The sequence below is a fragment of the Enhydra lutris genome, unplaced genomic scaffold (genome assembly GCF_002288905.1).
Source record: "Enhydra lutris kenyoni isolate GAN:26980312 unplaced genomic scaffold, ASM228890v2 scaffoldscaffold10, whole genome shotgun sequence".
Taxonomy (NCBI): Eukaryota; Metazoa; Chordata; class Mammalia; order Carnivora; family Mustelidae; genus Enhydra; species Enhydra lutris.
In genome coordinates, this window is record NW_019154094.1 from 16,075,948 (window position 1) to 16,095,288 (window position 19,341).

The 19,341-nt window shown below is 37.0% G+C and overlaps 1 protein-coding gene across 6 annotated transcripts in view; it reads right to left on the reverse strand.

Annotated features, from left to right (window-relative positions):
* LOC111144282 (chromosome unknown C3orf67 homolog) overlaps positions 1-19,341 on the reverse strand; it is a 247,545-nt gene that overhangs the window by 136,170 nt on the left and 92,034 nt on the right. For all 6 annotated transcript variants that reach the window (XM_022498519.1, XM_022498523.1, XM_022498520.1 and 3 more), the window contains one exon: positions 1,458-1,614. In XM_022498519.1, coding sequence (XP_022354227.1) covers positions 1,458-1,614 — 157 coding nt within the window. The remainder of the gene's footprint in view (positions 1-1,457; positions 1,615-19,341) is intronic.

Here is a 19,341-nt window from a genome sequence, read left to right on the forward strand (position 1 = left end):
TATATACCAGACAATGGCAGAGCTTTTTGAATGATGACTTTTTTTAAAAAAAAAGATTTTATTTACTCATGAGTGAGGGAGAGTGTGAGCAGAGGGAGGGGCAGAAAAAGAGGCAGAAAAAGAGGGAAGTAGTCTCCCCACTGAGCAGGGAGCCCAACTCAGGGCTCGATCCCAGGACCCCTGGATTACAACCTGAGCCAAAGGCAGATGCTCAACCCACTGAGTCACCCAGGCACTCTGAATGGCGATACCTTTTGAACACCCTTTTGAGTTTGGTGACTTTGCTACACAATGAGTCCCATTTCCTTCGTCAGGAATCAGATACTGGCTTTGTTAGCTACCCTTGTATCATGTGATCTAGGGTCTACAAATCAGACATAAATAGAGTCTCTGCCTTTGTTCAGCAGAGAAAAATGAAGAAGTCTGCTTCTGGCGAGGGTGGTGAGGAAGAAGACATTCAGTTTTCCAGGGCAGCAGTAATAGAAACTCTGGAACCTGGAACCGAGCATTGTGCTGTGACTTATGGAGTCTGTCTAGTTTCAGTAGCTATCAGGGATCTTCCTAGGAGCAGTCTTGTGGTGGGGGCTGCGTTTGTTCTTGGCTGTAGCCTCAAAGCCTGACTTCCTGGGTATCCTTAAGATTCTATGAAGTGGCTAATTACCTTAAATAAATTCTCTTTTCTGTTTCAACAACCTAGACAGGATTACACTGCTTGCAAATAAAAATCCTGACTAATTCACATGGTAAGTGCTATCAAAAACAAAAAAGGAAGAAAAATCACAAAAATAAAAAAGATATCTTTGACATACAGCTACAGTAAAAATAAACATGATTCAGACTAAAGAATGACATATGCTACAACATGACTGAACCATAAGGACTTCTGCTAAGTGAAATAGGCCAACTACAGACAAATACTATATGCTTTTACTTACTTAAGGTATCTAAAATAGATTCAAGGAATCAGAGTAGAATGGTTGTTGCCAATGGTTGAGGTGAAGGGAAATAGGGAGTTACTAATCAAGTGGGTTTTGATCAAAATGAACAAACTCTAGAGATCTGCTGCAAAGCATTGCACCTATTGTCACCAAAACATGTAGTATGCTTAAAAATTTATTAAGAGGACAGATCTCATGTTAAAAAAGTGTTTTTTCCACAGTAAAATAAGATAAATTTAGAAAAACCACTACTCTGTACTCATACTATCCAGAGGTATGCTAATTTTTTTTTAAAGATTTTGTTTACTTATTTGACAGAAAGAGAAATCACAAGTAGGGAGAGAGGCAGGCAGAGAGAGAGGGGGAAGCAAACTCCCCACTGAGAAGAGAGCCCAATGCGGGGCTCGATCCCAGGACCCCGGGATCATGACCTGAGCCACCCAGGTGCCCCCAAAGGTATGTCTAACTTTAAACACATTGGAGAATTTAAAAATCTTCATAGTAGCAACTTGAACATACCGTCTTTATCAGCAGTGTCTTGAGGCTTGCATTTTAAAGTGAAGATCTTCCGCAGCTTACAGTTAGCTGAGACAATAATTCCATCCAAGGACTGGAAAACTGCTCCCTTGAATATTTCACTGGTAAATGCTACCAAGTCTATGCATAGATTGCACCACTAAAATAAAGAAAAGAGGAGTAAGTCCTTTCTATAATCAAAGAGGTGAACAAATCATCTATATGTGGATGGTGCAGAGAATTGAGGCAATTGACTGGATCAACCAGCCTCAAACCAATATCCTTCCTTAGGCAAACCTCTATTTTGGCTTCAGTTTTCTTAAAAATTGCCCAGATTCTCCCAAAGAAGTCATCATAATCTAAACTAGACATTGGTCAGGCTGTAGAGTTCTCATGATGAGGGAAGATTTTGACAACTTTGGGAAATAACTCTGGATCTGTAGGCAGTATGCTAGTGGGAAGCTAACTACAGGTGCATTAGACCACTTAAATCTTGAAAATCAGGGATAAGTAGACAATTGTTCCTTCAAGGGGACTAATTTGATCATAATTAGCCACTTATATTTGTTAAAAAAATCATGGATGAAATTAGAAGCTGGGTTTAAATTGTGGCCAGTGCTGTCTACTTATAACCAATTAACCTATTGTACAGAAATAGATTCTTCCAAAGAATTTGTAATTATGCCTGGTATTTGCCAGTTTTAAAAGTATTCTTGCAGGGACTAATTTCTGCCCATTAAACAATTAGGTTCCTCAATACTTCATCAAATGAATTCTCTAAATGGTCTGAGTTAAAGAAAAGGAGAAAATAATCATTTAGTAAGAAATTAAGACATACTGAGGATTGCAGGACAACAACAGGGAAAAGATTTTTGAAATTAAAATAAAAGTAGTATTTAAGGTTGTCTGTACTTCTTTTAAAATATTAAGCTCTTCCATTATTTGATTAGAAGAACAATTTACATAAGGTTCATTTTATTAATCTGTCAAAACTGAAAGTAGTATTTATTGATAAAGGAAATGATGATGTTATTCTTAAAGTAAAATTCTGTTTAGAAATGTTGATTTTATTAGGAAGGAAAACCTGAGGTGGTTTCCACTATAGAAAAATAAAAGAGATTGCAGTAAGTTATTAATTAAACACATGAAGATTATTTGTAGGTGTCCAAACAGTAAAATTATATTCTCAGGCCATGGGGATGCTCTGATCTTTTGGGTGAAAAGAAGTCTGGTATACTAAAAGGTGGGAAGGAGGACTGAGTGTGATGTAGTAATGAGACTGGCTTGCCCTGCAGGATGGCAAGCTCTGGGGAGGCATGAGAGGTAATGTGGGATGGGCCAGTAAGGCCAGGTTCTGGACATTGGAAGATCAGAACTTTGGACTCCGGAGGGTAAGGTGTCACTTTGGTTCTTGAAGGAGAATGCGACAAGAGTAGAGTGCTGGGAAGTCTGAACCAACTCTAATGCAGGAATATTTGGGGGTGGGAGGAAGGCTGACATAGAGTAGAGACAGACTGAGGCACAGAAAGACCAGTCAGTCATTCAAGCATGAAGTGAGGAAGGTCTGGTAGAGGATTAGTATAGGAAGTGGGATATAAGGGATAAACCTGACAGGCATATCCTAGGGCGAATGAAACAGCAGGACTTGGTAAAATCCAGGTTACAGGGGATGGAGGTATTGGGGTTTCTAGCAATCCAATAGTAATTGTTAATATTATTATTATATTAGCATCATTATCATTGTTCTGTGGTTCCTATTCCTAAAAGACTTGATTATGTCTCTACTGCAATTATTCAGCTGGTTTGCCCCCAAAGTAACTGTATTCATCCATTCTTCACCACAGGTGCTAAGCACTTTCCTCAGGTGTTAAACACTGCGCATGACTCCGACGTATGGCAAACAATAAGAAAGTCCTTCCAGTCTGAGAAGGGAGGCTGGAGGCAGACATGTAGCATATGTTTTATACTGCTAGTGCAGAGGGGACTCATGGTGGGAGGATGCGGAAGTTCAAGAAAGGCTTCCTTAAAAAAATGTTTTAAAATGCCATGATACTATATTATATGCAAATATAGGCCCAAACATGCCAAATTTTACACAAAATATTGCTGTCACTTCTCCACTCCTCTAATCATACTGTCAACTCTTTAACTTTTCTTCTGTCTATATTTTTAAAGAATACCTTTTATCAATTTTAGACATTACCTATTGTCTTCCTATTATGGTGGTAAGACCTGTAGTTCACTTACACACCCTACTTCCTCCTCTTCATCCTCCCTGGATAATTGTCTCCCATTTGTTCTTTTTACCTTTTCCTCAAAATCCATATTCTGTGTTTTCCTCACTGTGACTATGTGAATATTGTACACAACTGAGTTAAGTGATGCTCTAGGATTACCTATTGTTATACAACTTCTTTATATCTCTAGAGTTAATGATTGTTTTTAAAATGATCTGCGTTATAGTATTTGAATCCAAGTTTTCCTATATTTAGGAAAGGGTTAGAGGTGACATGAGTTTGGTTTTAAACAAGAAATAATACTTTCCAAATCCAGGGAGACATGGGAACATGCTGGGGCATTTCTTCCAGGGCCCTGCCCTTTATTCCCTACTTAGATGAACCCTCCAGACAGCTATACCTCTATGCCTCATCACACACCAATCAGCTGGCTTGGGAATTGGTGTCCTCTTCCTTCAAAAACTCTTGAGTCCCAGGAAACCAGGTCCTTACCTACTACACACCTTTCTTATTCATCATAGTCAAGCTGTTGTTATTCCCTCTGCTCAGACTCATGCATCATGGAAAGTGCTCAACAAATAATGATCCCCATGTGTGTATGTATGATGTATGAAGACATTCTTACACACACATGCCAATACACATACTTTCAATCTTTTATTTTCTTAGGTTTTAATTTTGACTCCAGTTAGTTAACATACAGTATTATTTTAGCTTCAGATGTACACTATAGTGATTCAACACTTCCATACATCACCTGGTGCTCATCAGGACGAGTGCACTGCTTGATCCCCATCACCTATTTAAGCCACCCCCCCACCCACCTCCCCTCTGGTAACCATCCGTTTGTTCTCTAAAGTTAGGAGTCTGTTTCTTGGTTTGCCTCTCTCTCTCTTTTTCCCTTTGCTTATTTTGTTTCTTAAATTCCACATATGCGTGAAGTCATATGGTATTTGTCTTTCTCTGACTGACTTAATTTTGGTTAGCATTATATTCTCTAGCTTCATCCAGGTCATTGCAAATGGCAAGACTTCATTATTTTTTTTATGGCTCAGTAATATTCGTTTGTATATTTACCCATTATTATTTCTCCATTCATCAGTCGATGGGCACTTGGGCTGTTTCCATAATTTGACTATTGTAGACAGTTCTGCTATAAACATTGGGGTGTATGTATCCCTTTGAATTATTTTGAAGTATTTTTATATTCTTTGGGTAAATACCTAGTAGTGCAACTGCTGGATTTTAGGGTATTTAAAAATTTTCTTTTTGAGGAATCTCCATACTCTTTTCCAGAGTGGCTGCACCTGTTTGTATTTTCACCAACAGTGTAAGAGTGTTCCCTTTTCTCCACAACCTCACCAAAACCTGTTGTTTCTTGTGTTGTTGTTTTTAGCCATTCTGACAGGTGTGAAGTGATATCTCATTGTAGTTTTGATTTGCACTTCCCTGATAAGTGATGTTAAACATTTTTTTCATGTGTCTGTTGGCCATCTGCATGTCTTCCTTGGAAAAATGTCTATTCATGTCTTCTGCCCATTCTTTAATTGGATTACTTGGGTTTTTGGGTGTTGAGTTGTATAATTTCTTTATATATTTTGGATACTAAGTCTTTATTTGTATGTCATTTCCAAATACCTTCTTCCATCTGTAGGCTGGCTTTTAGTTTTGTTGATTGTCTTCTTTGCTGAGCAGAAGTTTTTTATTTTGATGTAGTCCCACTAGTTTATTTTTGCTTTTATTTCCCTTACCTCAGGAGACATACCTAGAAAGAAGCTGCTATGGCCGATATCAAAGAAGTTACTCTGTGTTCTCTTCTAGGATTTTGATGGTTTCAGGTTTTACATTCAGCTCTTTAATCCATTTTTGAATTTATTTTTGTGTATGGTGTAAGAAAGTGATCCAGTTTCATTCTTTTGTATGTTGCTGTCCAGTTTTCCCAACACCTTTGTTGAAGACACTTTTTCCCATTGAATATTCTTTCCTGCCTTGTCGAAGATTAATTGACCATATAATTTCTGGGTTTTCTAATCTGTTCTGTTGATCTATGTGTCTATTTTTGTGCCAGAACCACATTATTTTGATTACTAGAGCTTTGCAATATAACTTGAAGTCCAGACTTGTGATGGCTCCAGCTTTGGTTTTCTTTTTCAAGACTGCTTTGGCTAGTGGGGTCTCTTGTAATTCCATACAAATTTTAATATTCTTTGTTCTAGTTCTGTGAAAAGTACTATTGGTATTTTGATAGGGATTGCATTATATATGTAGATATTTTGGGGTATTATAGACATTTTAACATTTTAACAATATTTGTTTTTCCAATCCATGAGTATAGAATGTCCTTCCATTTCTTTGTGTCATCTTTAATTTCTTTCATCAGTATTTTGTATTTTTCAGAGTACAGGTCTTTCACCTCTTTGCTTAGGTTTATTCCTAAGTATCTTATTGTTTTTGTACAGTGAGATTGATTCCTTAATTTCTCTTTCTGATGCTCCAATATTGGTATATAGAACTGCAATAGATTTCTGTATGTTGACTTTATATCCTGCCACATTACTGAATTCATTTACCTTTGCTGAATTCATTTTTTGGTGGCGTCTTTTGGATTTTCTCTATACAGAATCACGGGATCTGCAAATAGTGAAAGTTTTACTTTACTTTTTCCTTGCTGATCTGAATGCTCTTTATTTCTTTTTGTTGTCTGATTCCTATGGCTAGGACTTCTAGTACTACATTGAATCAAACTGGTAAGAGTGGATTTCCCTACCTTGTTCCTGACTGGAGAGAAAAAGCTCTCAGCTCTTCCCCATTTAGGATGATATTGGCTATGGGTTTTTAATATTTGGCCTTTATTATGTTGAGATATGTTCCCTCTAAACCTTTGTGGAAGGTGTTTATCTGAATGGATGTTGTACTTTGTCAAATGCTTTTTCTGCATCTATTGAAATGATTATATTTATAATTGTTAAATCTTCTTGTTGGATTGTCCCTTTTATTATTATATAGTGCCCTTCTTTGTCTCTTGTTAGAGTTTTTATTTTAAAGTCTTATCCTTTCTTTCTTTTTTTTTTTTTTTAAGATTTTTTATTTTATTTATTTATTTGACAGAGAGAGATCACAAGTAGGCAGAGAGGCAGGCAGAGAGAGAGGAAGGGAAGCAGGCTCCCTGCTTAGCAGAGAGCCCGATGCGGGGCTCGATCCCAGGACCCCGGGATCATGACCGGAGCCGAAGGCAGAGGCTTTAACCCACTGAGCCACCCAGGCGCCCCTATCCTTTCTTTTATTAGTGTGATATATCATATTGATTGATTTGCAAATATTAAACTATACTTGTAACCCAGGAATAAATCCCACTTGATCATGGTGAACGATTTTTTTAAATATATTGTTGAATTCAGCTTGCTAGTATTTTATTGAGGATTTTCTGCATCTATGTTCATCAGAGATAATGGCCTGAAGTTCTCTTTTCTTGTGGTGTCTTTATCTAGTTTTGGTATCAGAGTAATGCTGGCATCATACAATGAATTTGGAAGTTTTCCTTCATTTTTGATTTTTTGGAATGGTTTGAGAATAATGAGTATTAACTCTTCTTAAATGATTGGTAGAATTCACCTGTGAAGCCATCTGGTCCTGGACTTTTGTTTGTTGGGAGCCACTCTTCTGCTGGCTGTAGGTTTTGTTCATTGTTCTTTTTCTAGCTCCTTTAGGTGTAAGGTTAGGTGGTTTGAGATTTGAGATTCTTGAGATTTTTCCTGCTTCTTGAGATAGGCCTATGTTGCTATATACTTCCCTCTTAGGACCAATTTCCCTGCGTCCCAAAGGTTTTGGACTCTTGTGTTTTCATTTTCATTTGTTTCCATGTACTCTTTTATTTCCTGGTTGACCTATTCATTGTTTAGTAGCATATTATTTGACCTCCATGTATTAGTGGGCTTTCCAGATTTCTTCTTGTGCTTCACTTCTTGTTTCATAGTGTTGTGGTTAGAAAAGATGCATGATCTGACTTCAGTCTTCTTGTATTTGTTGAGGCCTATGATGTGGCTTAATATGCGATCTATTCCAGAAAATATTTCATGTGCATTTGAAAAGAATGTGTATTTTGCCGTTTTCAGATGCAATGTTCTGAATAGATCGATTAAGTCCATCTGGTCCAGTCTGTCATACAAAGCCATTGTTTCCTTGTTGATTTTCTGTTTAGGTGATCTGCCCATTGATGTAAGTGGGTTGTTAAAGTCCCCTACTATTATTATATTCTCAATTAGTTCCTTTATGTTTGTTATTTGTTATTAACTGTTTTATATATTTGGGGGCTCTCACGTTGGATACATAAATAGTTATAATTATTAGATCTTCTTGTTGGACTGTCCTTTTTATTATGACATAGTGCCCTTTTTTGTCTTTTATTACAGTCTTTGTTTTAAAGTCTAGTTTGTCTGTTAGAAGTATTACTACTCCAGCTTTCTTTTGACATCCATTTGAATGATAAATGTTTCTCTATTCCCCCCTTCAATGTGCAGGTGTCTTTAGGTCTAAAATAAGTCTCTGGTAGGAAGCATATTGATGGGTATTTTTTTTTTTAATCCATTCTGTCACCCTATGTCTTTTGATTGGAGCATTTAGTCCATTTACATTCAAAGTAATTACTGATTGATATGTATTTATATTATTTTATTACTCGTTTTGTGGTTGTTTCTGGAGATTTTCTCTGATCCTTTCTTGACTTTCTCTCTTTCATGTTTTGCTGATTTTCTTTGGTGATGTATTTGGATTTCTATCTATTTATTCTTTGCATGTTTATTAGTGGGTTTTGATATATGGTTACCACTAGGTTTGTAGATAACCTCTTCTACATATATTCTACGTCTATATTAAGTTGATGGTCATTTAAATATGAACCCATTCCTCTCTCCTCTCCACTTTTTAGGCATATGTTTTTATATTTTATATCCTTTTTTTGAGTTCCTTGGCTGATTTTTTACAGAAATAATTAGTTTTTACTGCTTTTTATTTCCTGCCTTTATACTGTCAACTTTTGTTCTCTCCAAAGAGTCTCTTTTAATATTTCTCACAGGGCTGGCTTAGTGGTCACAAACTCCTTAGTTTTTGTTTGTCTAGGAAACTATCTTTCTTTCTATTGTGAATGATAGTCTTGCTGGATAGAGTATTCTTGGCTGTAGATTTTTCCCACTCAGCACTTTGGATACATCATGACACTTCCTTCTGGCTTTCAAAGTTTCTATAGAAAAATTTCCTGCTTGCCTTATAGGATTTTCCTGGTAAGTTAATGATTTCTCTTGTCTTGCTGCTTTTAAAATTCTTTTCTTTGTCACTGTACTTTCCAAGTTTAATTACAATACATCATGGTGTGGGTCTGCTTTTGTTGATTTTAATGGGAGTTCTCTGTACTTCCTGGATCTGGACATCTGTTTCTTTCCCCAGATTAGGGAAGTTTTTGGATATTATTTCTTCAAATAAATTTTCTGCTCCCTTTTCTCTCTCTTCTTCTCCTGGGAATCCTATGATACAAATGTGATTACATTTGATGGAGTCATTGAGTTCCCTAAGTCTGTTCTAGTTTTGAGGAATTATTTTTTCTCTCTTGTTCAGTTTTATTACTTTCCATTACTCTGTCTTCTACATCACTAATTCATTCCTCTGCTTCTTCCATCCTGCTCTGCATTTTATTAAGTGTGTTTCTCATTTTGTTTACTGAGTCCTTTATCTCTGCTATGTTATTCCTCATCTCTGTGTTAAGGATCTTATTCATGTATTCCATTCTTTTCTCAAGTCCAGTGATGATCCTTATGATCATGGTTTAAAATTCTCTATCAGGGGCGCCTGGGTGGCTCAGTGGGTTAGGCCTCTGCCTTCGGCTCAGGTCATGATCTCAGGGTCCTGGGACTGAGTCCCGCATTGGGTTCTCTGCTCTGTGGGGAGCCTGCTTCCTCCTCTCTCTCTCTCTGCCTGCCTCTCTGCCTACTTGTGATCTCTCTCTGTCAAATAAATAAATAAATAATAAAATAAAATAAATAAAAAATAAAATTCTCTATCATACATGTTATTTATCTGTTTTGCTTAGATCTCTGGCTTTGGCCCTGTCCTGTTCTTTAATTTGTGATACATTTCTGCCTCTTTTTTATATTTGTTTCTATATATATTAATAAAGTCTGCTAAATTTCACCTCTTGAAAGTAGTGACTTTATGAAGAAGTAGTCCTGGGGTACCCTGCAGGGCAGTGTCCCCTGTTCACCAGAACCTGGCATTTCAGGAGAGCATCTTGTGTGTGTTGATTATACCTTTTGCTGTGTCTGAGTCACTTTTCCTTTCAGTGCAGTTGTCTGCACTGACTCTCTGCTGTTGTGGGCTGGGCTTACTCTCTGTGGTGTTAGTGGGACCAAGGCAGGCCAGCTCTGAGCGGGCGTGCCTGCCACAAGACTTGGGAGAAGGGGTAGCACTATTAGCAAAATTTGCGTTGGTCCACTCCAAAATGCTGTGGTGGTTGGGGGCTGCATGGGGCTGGGCGTGGTGAGCAAACATGGCCCAGCACATGAGGGTGCTGGGGGCATGTGGTTGGTACTGTGCAGTGGCTAGGGCTGGTGGGGTGACTAGGCATGGTGCTCAGTGGCAGCTATGCACCTGGTGGTGGGTGGGGTGCACTATAGTGTCTGGGGGTGCCCGGCAGGGTGCAGCACAGCAGATGTGTGCAGCACACTGTGGTGGCCATGCACCCAGCGGCTGGTCAGGGTACATGTTTGGCTTTAACAAAATTTGTCCTGAGTTCAGGGCCAAAGCCAGCAGACTTGGGAGTGTGCTAGTCCTTAGGAAAACTTATGGGCACGGCACACTTGCCAGTGGGTCAGGCAGCAAGTGTCTATATAGCATCACCTCTCAAAGGTGGCTCTGTGTTTATGCTGGGAGGTAGGGGAGGAAAATGGCACCTGCCAGCTCCATTGCTTTTGGAGAAGTCCCCCAGTATGCTCTGAAATCGGGATGAAGAGATCTATCTCCTGTTTGTCCTTATGGTTGTGCAAACTGCTATTTTTTGGTTGTCCCTCCATGCAGACTGCTGTCTCTTTAAGGGCAGCAACCTAGCTATCACTCATCCTCCCAGCTTACCTAGTGCTGGGTCCCGTTGACTTTTATTTTTTTTTAATTAATTAATTTATTTTTATTTCTTTTCAGCGTAACAGTATTCATTGTTTTTGTACCACACCCAGTGCTCCATGCAATACGTGCCCTCCCCAATACCCACCACCTGGTTCCCCCAACCTCCCCCCCCTGCCCCTTCAAAACCCTCAGGTTGTTTTTCAGGGACTTTTAAAGCTCTAGGTTCCAAGAACCACTGGTTTTATAAACTCATGCAATTCAGTTCCTCTGTTTTTTTTTTTTTTGTTTGTTTGCTTGTTTGTTTGTTTAAGTCAATTCTACACCCAATGTGGGGCTCAAACTCAGAACCCCAAGATCAAGAGTTATATGCTCTATACCAAGTGAGCCAGCTAGGTGTCCTAGCCCCTCTGGTTTTTAAAGCCAAATGTTATGGGGATTAGTCTCCCCCTATGAGCTCCCTAGGTTGATGGCCCATATCTCTGCCTTGCTTTCTCCACATATAGTTCCCTCTCTCCTGCAGGCAGCCTTCCTCTCTGCCTTTCTGACCTTCGTAAACTTTCAGCTGCAGCTTCATCTCTGTATTTAGTTGTGGAGTTTGTTCTTCCATTCTTTAGACTGCATTCTTGTTTGTTGACTTGGATGTGGATGATATCTAGTTGAAAACCTGGGATGGGGGCTATCTGGGTGGCTCAGATGGTTGAGCATCTGCCTTCACTTCAGGTCATTATCTCTGGGTCCTGGGATCAAGCCTCCTTTCAGGATCACAGCTCAGTGGGGAGTCTGATTCTCCCTCTCCCTTTGCTCTTCTCCCTACTTGGGTGCACACACACACACTCTCTCTTTCTGTCTCAAATGAATAAATAGAATCCTTAGAGAAAAAAACAAACCAAAAATGTGGGATGGGGTGAGCTCAGGGTCCTCCTGCTCTGCCATCTTCCCAAGCCCCACCTCAAGCAAAATTCTCAATCTTTCATTTTATAATCACTCAACTAGCCCCATAAATGTGTGGTAACTGATAACTTTGGTGAATTCACTTCTTACAAGTGCAGATGGGAGTATTTCCTGAGAAAGATGGGAATAACTTTCAAAAATCTCCCTTAACTAGAGGAAATGAAATTATTTTTTTGTTTAGTTGGTATTTATAAAGGTTCCACTTTTCATAGGCTTCAACAAATAACTCATTATTCATATAAATGCTGTGTCATACTTTTCCAAAGTTTCAAAAAAGAGTATGAACTGTCTACTCTCAACATGTGGATTACTTGAATTAGTTGATTTTTATAAAATATTATTTTCACTACTCTTGGTGATCAACCATTCTTCAAATCCTTTTTTTGAGTTTTCATGATCTCTGATCACTTTATTCCTACATGTAATTCTAGTCTAGCAGGGAAGAACTCTTGATTTAAAATATTCCTAATTATGGGTTTGAGAATTATGTACCAGGAAAATAGCAAACTGACAGAAAAAAGACAGTATTGCTTAGTTTGTTGCTTGGATTAATAAGAGAGTTTATACCATAACAGACTCTTAATCTCAGGAAACAAATTAAGGGTTGCTGGGTGGTGGTGGGGGAGGGATAGGATGGCTGGGTTATGGACATTGGGGAGGGTATGTGCTATGGTGAGTGCTGTGAATTGTGTAAGACTGATGATTCACAGACCTGTACCCTTGAAGCAAGTGATACACTATATGTCAAATAAATAAATAAATAAAATGAGAGAGAGTTCATACTATTTAGTTCCAGCATGAAATTTTGCATAAAGGAACTGCCAGGCAAAGGGTAAAAGAATGATGCAAAGCATGAATTTCTAGTTTTTACTGACTAATATTTTGGCCATATGGCTTTAGTTTTAATTTTAATTATTTTTAAAGAGTTTTATAAATTTATTTGAGAGTAAGAGAGGGGAGGAGAGAGAGAGAGAGAGAGAGCGAGTGAGAGAAAGCGCACTTGCGTGCATGTGCATGAAAAAGGGGCGGGGAGGGGCAGAGGGAGAGGGAGAAGCAGACTCCTCACTGAGCAGGAAGCCTGACATAGGGCTCTATCCCAGGACCCGTAGATCATGACCTGAGCCCAAGGCAGCTGCTTAACTGACCGAACCACCCAGGGGCCCCCATATGGCATTATTATACTGGTGAAAGGCCAGTAGAATGTGTGAACACACACACACACACACACACACACCACTCAAATGCATGCAATAACAAGTTCTTGGCCGTCCAGCACTTTTTGATTTTCCTTGCCATTACTGCAGGAAAGATGTGAAGATAATTGGATTCATTTTGCCAGTACAGAAAGAGCCTGAGTCATGGACAGTGCACAGCTCTAGCTAGTGCTGCCTTTCTAAGAGGAAATCACAAACAAGAAACCACAATTTCATAACCCAGCAATCGTAAAGCACATCTCTTCTCACAATTTTAGAACCTCATTCTGTTTCTGCCCTCCTAAAACGATAAGAATGGGGTTTTAAAATGTTTATTCTTGTGTCTTTTATAATAATTTTTCACATGTTAGCTTAAATATCTCAGGAGAAAATCTCTTAAAAATTGCTTACAATGACCTTATTCATCTCAATCACCATCATCTTGTTTATTAAATGGTGTAAGCAGAGAGTCGAAATAGTAATTTTATATCTGCACGGTCAGGAGAAGCAATTACCTATTACTACTGTATTAAAAAACAATTTCCTCAGGAAAAGCAAATCATGACAAGTCCCTACACGGAGGGAGGGGAGTTTAGGAGAGGTTGGGGCTGTCAGGGCTGTAGTGCCTGGTTGAACCACAGAAAGGCAAGTTCCTTATATAGTATCTTTATGATACCTATTTAGCAAATGACCTCCACCTCCCATTCCTACCAGCATGAGTGAGCAGTCTCTTCCTGAAATAGCAGCCAATCTTTCTCTTGCTAATTCTCAAGTCACCTTTCACTGTGCCCTCTGAAATCCTTACACTGAGAAGTACTTCCTACTCTGTATTTTTCTAAGGGTCCTACATACCTTACTTTAATTGAAACCAGACTTTTCTGAGATATTACTTCCCCTTCAACTCGAGTTAAAGCTCACTAAGAAAGTTTCATATGTGTTTCTACAGCCTCCAATTTTGAGGCCACGTGGTTAGGTGGTACTGGGAGCGGGCTCACACTTCTGACTGGGAACCCTATCTTCTTTGAAGCTGGAGGAATTGCTTCCACTCTTAGCTTCGCTGATCTTCAAATCACTTCCTGGTCACTTCTGCTTCTGCAGACACACCTTCGTCAGCCTATCTACACATTCCTGAAAACCTGGGACCAGATTCACCTTACCTTCTAACACTGTCCAATACCCTGTGTTCCTTAACCTTCTTTCCTTCAAAAGCCTCCTCCGCTTTACACAGTAACCCAATCACATGACTACATCCTGACATTTAACTTCCTTTCTTTGAAACACTTAACTTTTAAGATTTGGGATAAGAAATTATTTTCTATTATCTTATTATAATATTCTATTCTTTAGCCTGTCTGGAAATCCCTTCCAGTTAAACTCTATGGCAACTCCTTCTAAATACATTCCTCCTAGGAATGCAAGAGTGTGGGCTCTGCAGCCCATCTGCCTGAGTTTGCATTCCAGCTCCAGCATCTACTAGTTGGGTAATTTCTCAGTTACTTAACCTCTCTGTGCTTCACTTTCCTCATTTGTAAAATGGTGGTAATAATACATGTCTTAGAGTTGTTAGGATTAAATGTTTAAAAACATGGAAGCACTTATAATAGTGCCTAACATATATGTGCTTAATATATGTTAACCACACCATCTTTTTTGACTTCATACCACAAAATACACAGACTTTAAGGATACAATTTGATGATTTTGACCATTTCATTCACCAGCATACCATAGCTCATCAAGTTATACGGCATTTCAATCACCCCAGAAAGAGCTTTTGTGCTGTTTCCCAATCTCAGACTTATCCCTCTCAAGGGCAACCACTAATTTCTTTCACCTTAGTTTGTCTGTTCTATTAATTTATATAAACGGGATCACAGTAAGTGGCTTCTTTCACTTGGCATTAATACTTGAGGTTCATCAATGTTGTTGCATGGATCAGTAATCCATTCTTGTTTTGTTGAGTAGTACCCCACTCTGTGAATATACCACAATTTAACTGTTCAGTCTTCTGTTGTGAGGCATATAAGTTTATTTCAAGTTTTTGGCTTTTATAAATAAAGCTGTTGTGAAATTCCCAGCCGAGTTTTTTGTGCACATGTACTTACATTTTTGTGGATAGACACCAAAGAGCGGAGCTTTTGTATCAATGGGTAAACGTTTAACTTTATCATAAACTTCCAAAGGTGTTTCCAAAGTGGTTACGCTGGAAATTCTCCATGTATGTTGGAAGTATATGATAACTGCTTTATATCTAACCAACATTTAGTATTTCCTGTCTCTTTTATTTTTGCTATTATAGTGGGTGAAGTAGTAGCAACTGTGGTTTTTTTTCATTTGAATTCCCCTGATAGTATGGAGCTCTTCACATGCTTGTTTGTATAATCTTTGTGAAGAACTTGTTCAATTGTTTTTGCCTTAAAAAAGTTCTTTTTTTAAATTACACAGTTGGAGAATATATTCTGGATAGAAACATTTTGGTCACATATATATTAGGAATATTTTCTCTGTGGGTTGCTTATTCATTTTCTTAAAACTGTCTTGATGAACAGTTTTAATTTCTTTTTTAAAGATTTTATTTGAGAAAGAGAGAGAGAGAGAGAGAGCAAGTGAGCATGATTGGGGGGGGAAGGGCAAAGGAAGAGGGAGAAGTCGACTCCCTGCTGAGCAACAACAGGGAGCCCAACACAGGACTTGATCCCAAGACCTGGGATCACGACCTGAGCCGAAGGCAGAGGCTTAACGGATTAAGCCACCCAGGCGCCCAGAACAGTTTTAAATTTTGGTGAAGCCCATTTTGTCAATTTATTCTTTATTAGCGTTAATGTTTTCTGGGTCTTAAGAAATCTCTTATAGTTGTTTATATTTTTAGCATTTATATTTGGATCTATGATTCATCTTAATTTTTGTGAATGGTGTGAAATATGGGTTGAGGTTCATTTTTTTCTCCCATACGGATACTCAGAGAAGTTCTGGGTCTGAAAAAAGATGTTCCTATCTCTATTGAATTGCTCTGGTGATTTGGTTGAAGATCAACTGACTATATACATGCATGTGTCTATTTGTAAACTTTTTACTGGTATTTTTGCCAAGAACACATTGCCCTGATTACTGTAGCTTTATAACATGTTGTGAAATCATGAGGTATAATTTTTACATTTTGAAAATTGTGTTGTATTCTGTCTTTTGAGTTCCCATATATATCTTAGAATTTGTTTATAAATTTTGCAAAAAATATTTTTAAAAAAAGCCTGTTGGGATTCTGAGTGGGATTGGACTGAATATACTGTATTTGGATCCAAAACCAACATGTCTCCATTTATTTAGGTCTTTTTCAATTTCTCTCAGCAATGTTTTATAGCCTTCAGTGTAAAGGTCTAGCATATGTTTTATTAAATTTATTCCTGAGTATTATGTACTTTTGATGCAACTTAAATACTTTTAAATTTAAAAATTAAAACTGTAATTACTGAATCACCGTACTATATACCTGAAACTAATACAACACTATATGTTGACTATACTGGAATTAAAATAAAATAAAAACTTAATACAAATATTTAAATTAAAAAATTTTTTAAACTTCAATTGTTTATTGCTATAAACAATTTATATAGAAATATATAGAAATATAGTTGACTTTGGTTATTGATGTTATACTCTGTGACCCTACAAAACTCACTTAATCTAGAAGATTTTGTTTGGTTTTAGCAGATTCCTTACAATTGTCTTAGATGATTATGTTGTCTGCAAAGAGAGAAAGTTTTCCTTCTTTTTTCCTAATCTGTATGTGTTTTATTTCTCTTTATTATCTTACTGCACTTACTGGAACCTCCAATACAATGCTGAATAGAAGTAGAGTGGATATCCTTGCCTTGTTCCCTATCTTAGTGGATAAGTATTTCACCACTAAGTATGATTTAGTTGTAGGTTTTTGTTTTTTGTTTTTTAAACAGAACTCCTTTATTAGATTAAGAAAGTTTCTTTCTTTTCCTTTGATGTAAGCTTTAACCATGAATGACTAATGAACTTTTGTTAAATGATTTTTCTATGTTTATTGAGATGACCTTATGATTTTTCCCCCCTTTATTCCATTAATGTGAAAGATTACAGTGACTGGTTTTCAAATATAAGACTAACCTTAAATTCCTGGAACAAACACCTCGTCACAGTGTTAAGGATTCATGTGTTTATGTTCATGATTGATACTGATTTATAGTTCTTTTTTGGGAATTATAGTATCTTAGCTTGCTTTGTTATCAACATTATGCTGTCCTCATTTTATTCAATGATTTGGGAAATGTTCCTTCTCCTTAATTATCTGAAAGACAGTGTCTAAAATTGGTATTTTTTTTTTCTTTAAATGTTTGGTAGAATTATATGTAAAGCCTGGATGTGAATTTTCTGGACCTATATTTTATTTGCAGGAATGTTTTACATTACAAATTCAATTTCTAAAAATAGATATATGGCTATTTTAACTTTTAATTTCTTTTAGTATCAGTTTTAGTAATTTGTGTCTTTAGCAGAAATTTCCCACTTCATCTAAATTGTCAAACTTACCGGCAAAATATTGTTCATAGTATTCCCTTATTTTCCCTTTTCCCCATTTTCACTCTTGATTTTAGTAATGTGTGTGTTCTTCTTTTCTTGATTAAAGTAGCTAACAGCTTATCACCTGCTAAATCTTTTCAAAGAACAAACTTTGGTTTTATTGATTTTCTCCACTGTCCAGTTTTTATTTCATTTATATATTCTCTTGATTATTTCTTTCTACAGATTTTACATGATTCAGATGCATCCCACAAATTTTGGTATGCTTTATTTTCATTACCATTTGAAATTAGTTAAAATAACAGTTAGAAATGTTTTCTAATATCTCCCATAATTTTTTTTTTTTACTTACAAGTTACTTGGAAGTATGCCACTTTATTTCTAACTACTTAGGGACTGTCCAATTATATTTTTGTTATTAATTCCCAATTTAATTCCCTTGTATTCACAGAACATACTCTGTATGATTTCAGTCTTTTGACTGATTAATATAGCCTAACATATCATACACCTTGGGTAAACCAGAGTGCATCTGAATGTAGTGTGTATTAGGCAGTTGTAAGATGGTATGTTCTAAAAATGTCAAACAGTTCTGGTTGATTGATAGCATTTTTCAAGTTTACCGATTTTCTCTCAATATCTAAGAGGGGAGTCTTGAAATCTTCATATAAAATTGTGAATTTATGTTTCTCTCTTTGGTTCTGTTAGTTTTTGCTTTATGCATTTCCAAGCACTGTTACTAGGTGTGTATATATTTAGGTTTGTTATATCCTCTACATGATGATTAAACTCCCTCATCATTATGAAATGTGCCTCTTTACATAATATTCCTTTTCCTGAAGTCTACTTTGATATCAATATAGCCACTCCAGCTTTCTTATGGTTAGTGCCTGTATAGTATAACCTTTTTCCTTTTTAACTTTTTCACCTGTGTCTTTAGATTTAATATGCATTTCTTATAAACCATATACAATTGTGTCTTGATTTTAATTGAGCTGATAATCTCTGTCCTTTAGTTGGAGAGTTTAGCCCATTTCCACTTAATGAAATTATTCCTATATATGAGTTTAAGACTATCATCTTGCTATTTGTTTTTTAATTTGTCTCATCTCTTCTTTGTTTAGTTCTTTCCCTATATTCTTTTGGATTGAATATCTTTTTAGTGTCCCATTAATTTCATCAATTGGCTGATTAGTTATACTCTTTTATTTTTTCAATCACTGTATTAGTCTGGAATATAAATCATTAACTTACCACAATCTAACTTTGAGTAATATTAGAATATCTCATGTGTAAGTATGTTGAAAAAGTATACTGATATTTTTACCATTCTTTGTGTTACTGTCATATACTTTACTTCTACACTGTTAGTATTTTTGTTTTCAACAAATACTTTTAAAGAAATTATGATATGAATAAAGAATCTTTTAGATTCATCTATGTACTTTTTAAAGATTTATTTATCTATTTGAGAGAGAAAGAGAGCAAGTGGGAGAAGGGACAGAAGGCGAGGGAGAGAGAAAGAGAGAAGCAGACTCCCTGCTGAGCTTGGAGCCTGATGAGGTGATTGATATCACAACTCTGAGATCACAACCCTGAGATTATGACCTGAGCCAAAATCAAGAGGTGGACACTCAAGCCACTAAGCCACCCAGGCACCCCCAGATTCGTCTACATATTTATCACTACTGGTACTCTTCTCTCATTTAGATCCACATTTTCATCTTTTCATATTTTTTTTTCAGTCTGAAGAACTTCCTTTGATATTTTTCTAGTGCAAGTTGCTAGCAATGAATTCTCTAGCACTTTTTAGTTTCAGTGTTTTTATTTTGCTCCAATTTTTGAAGA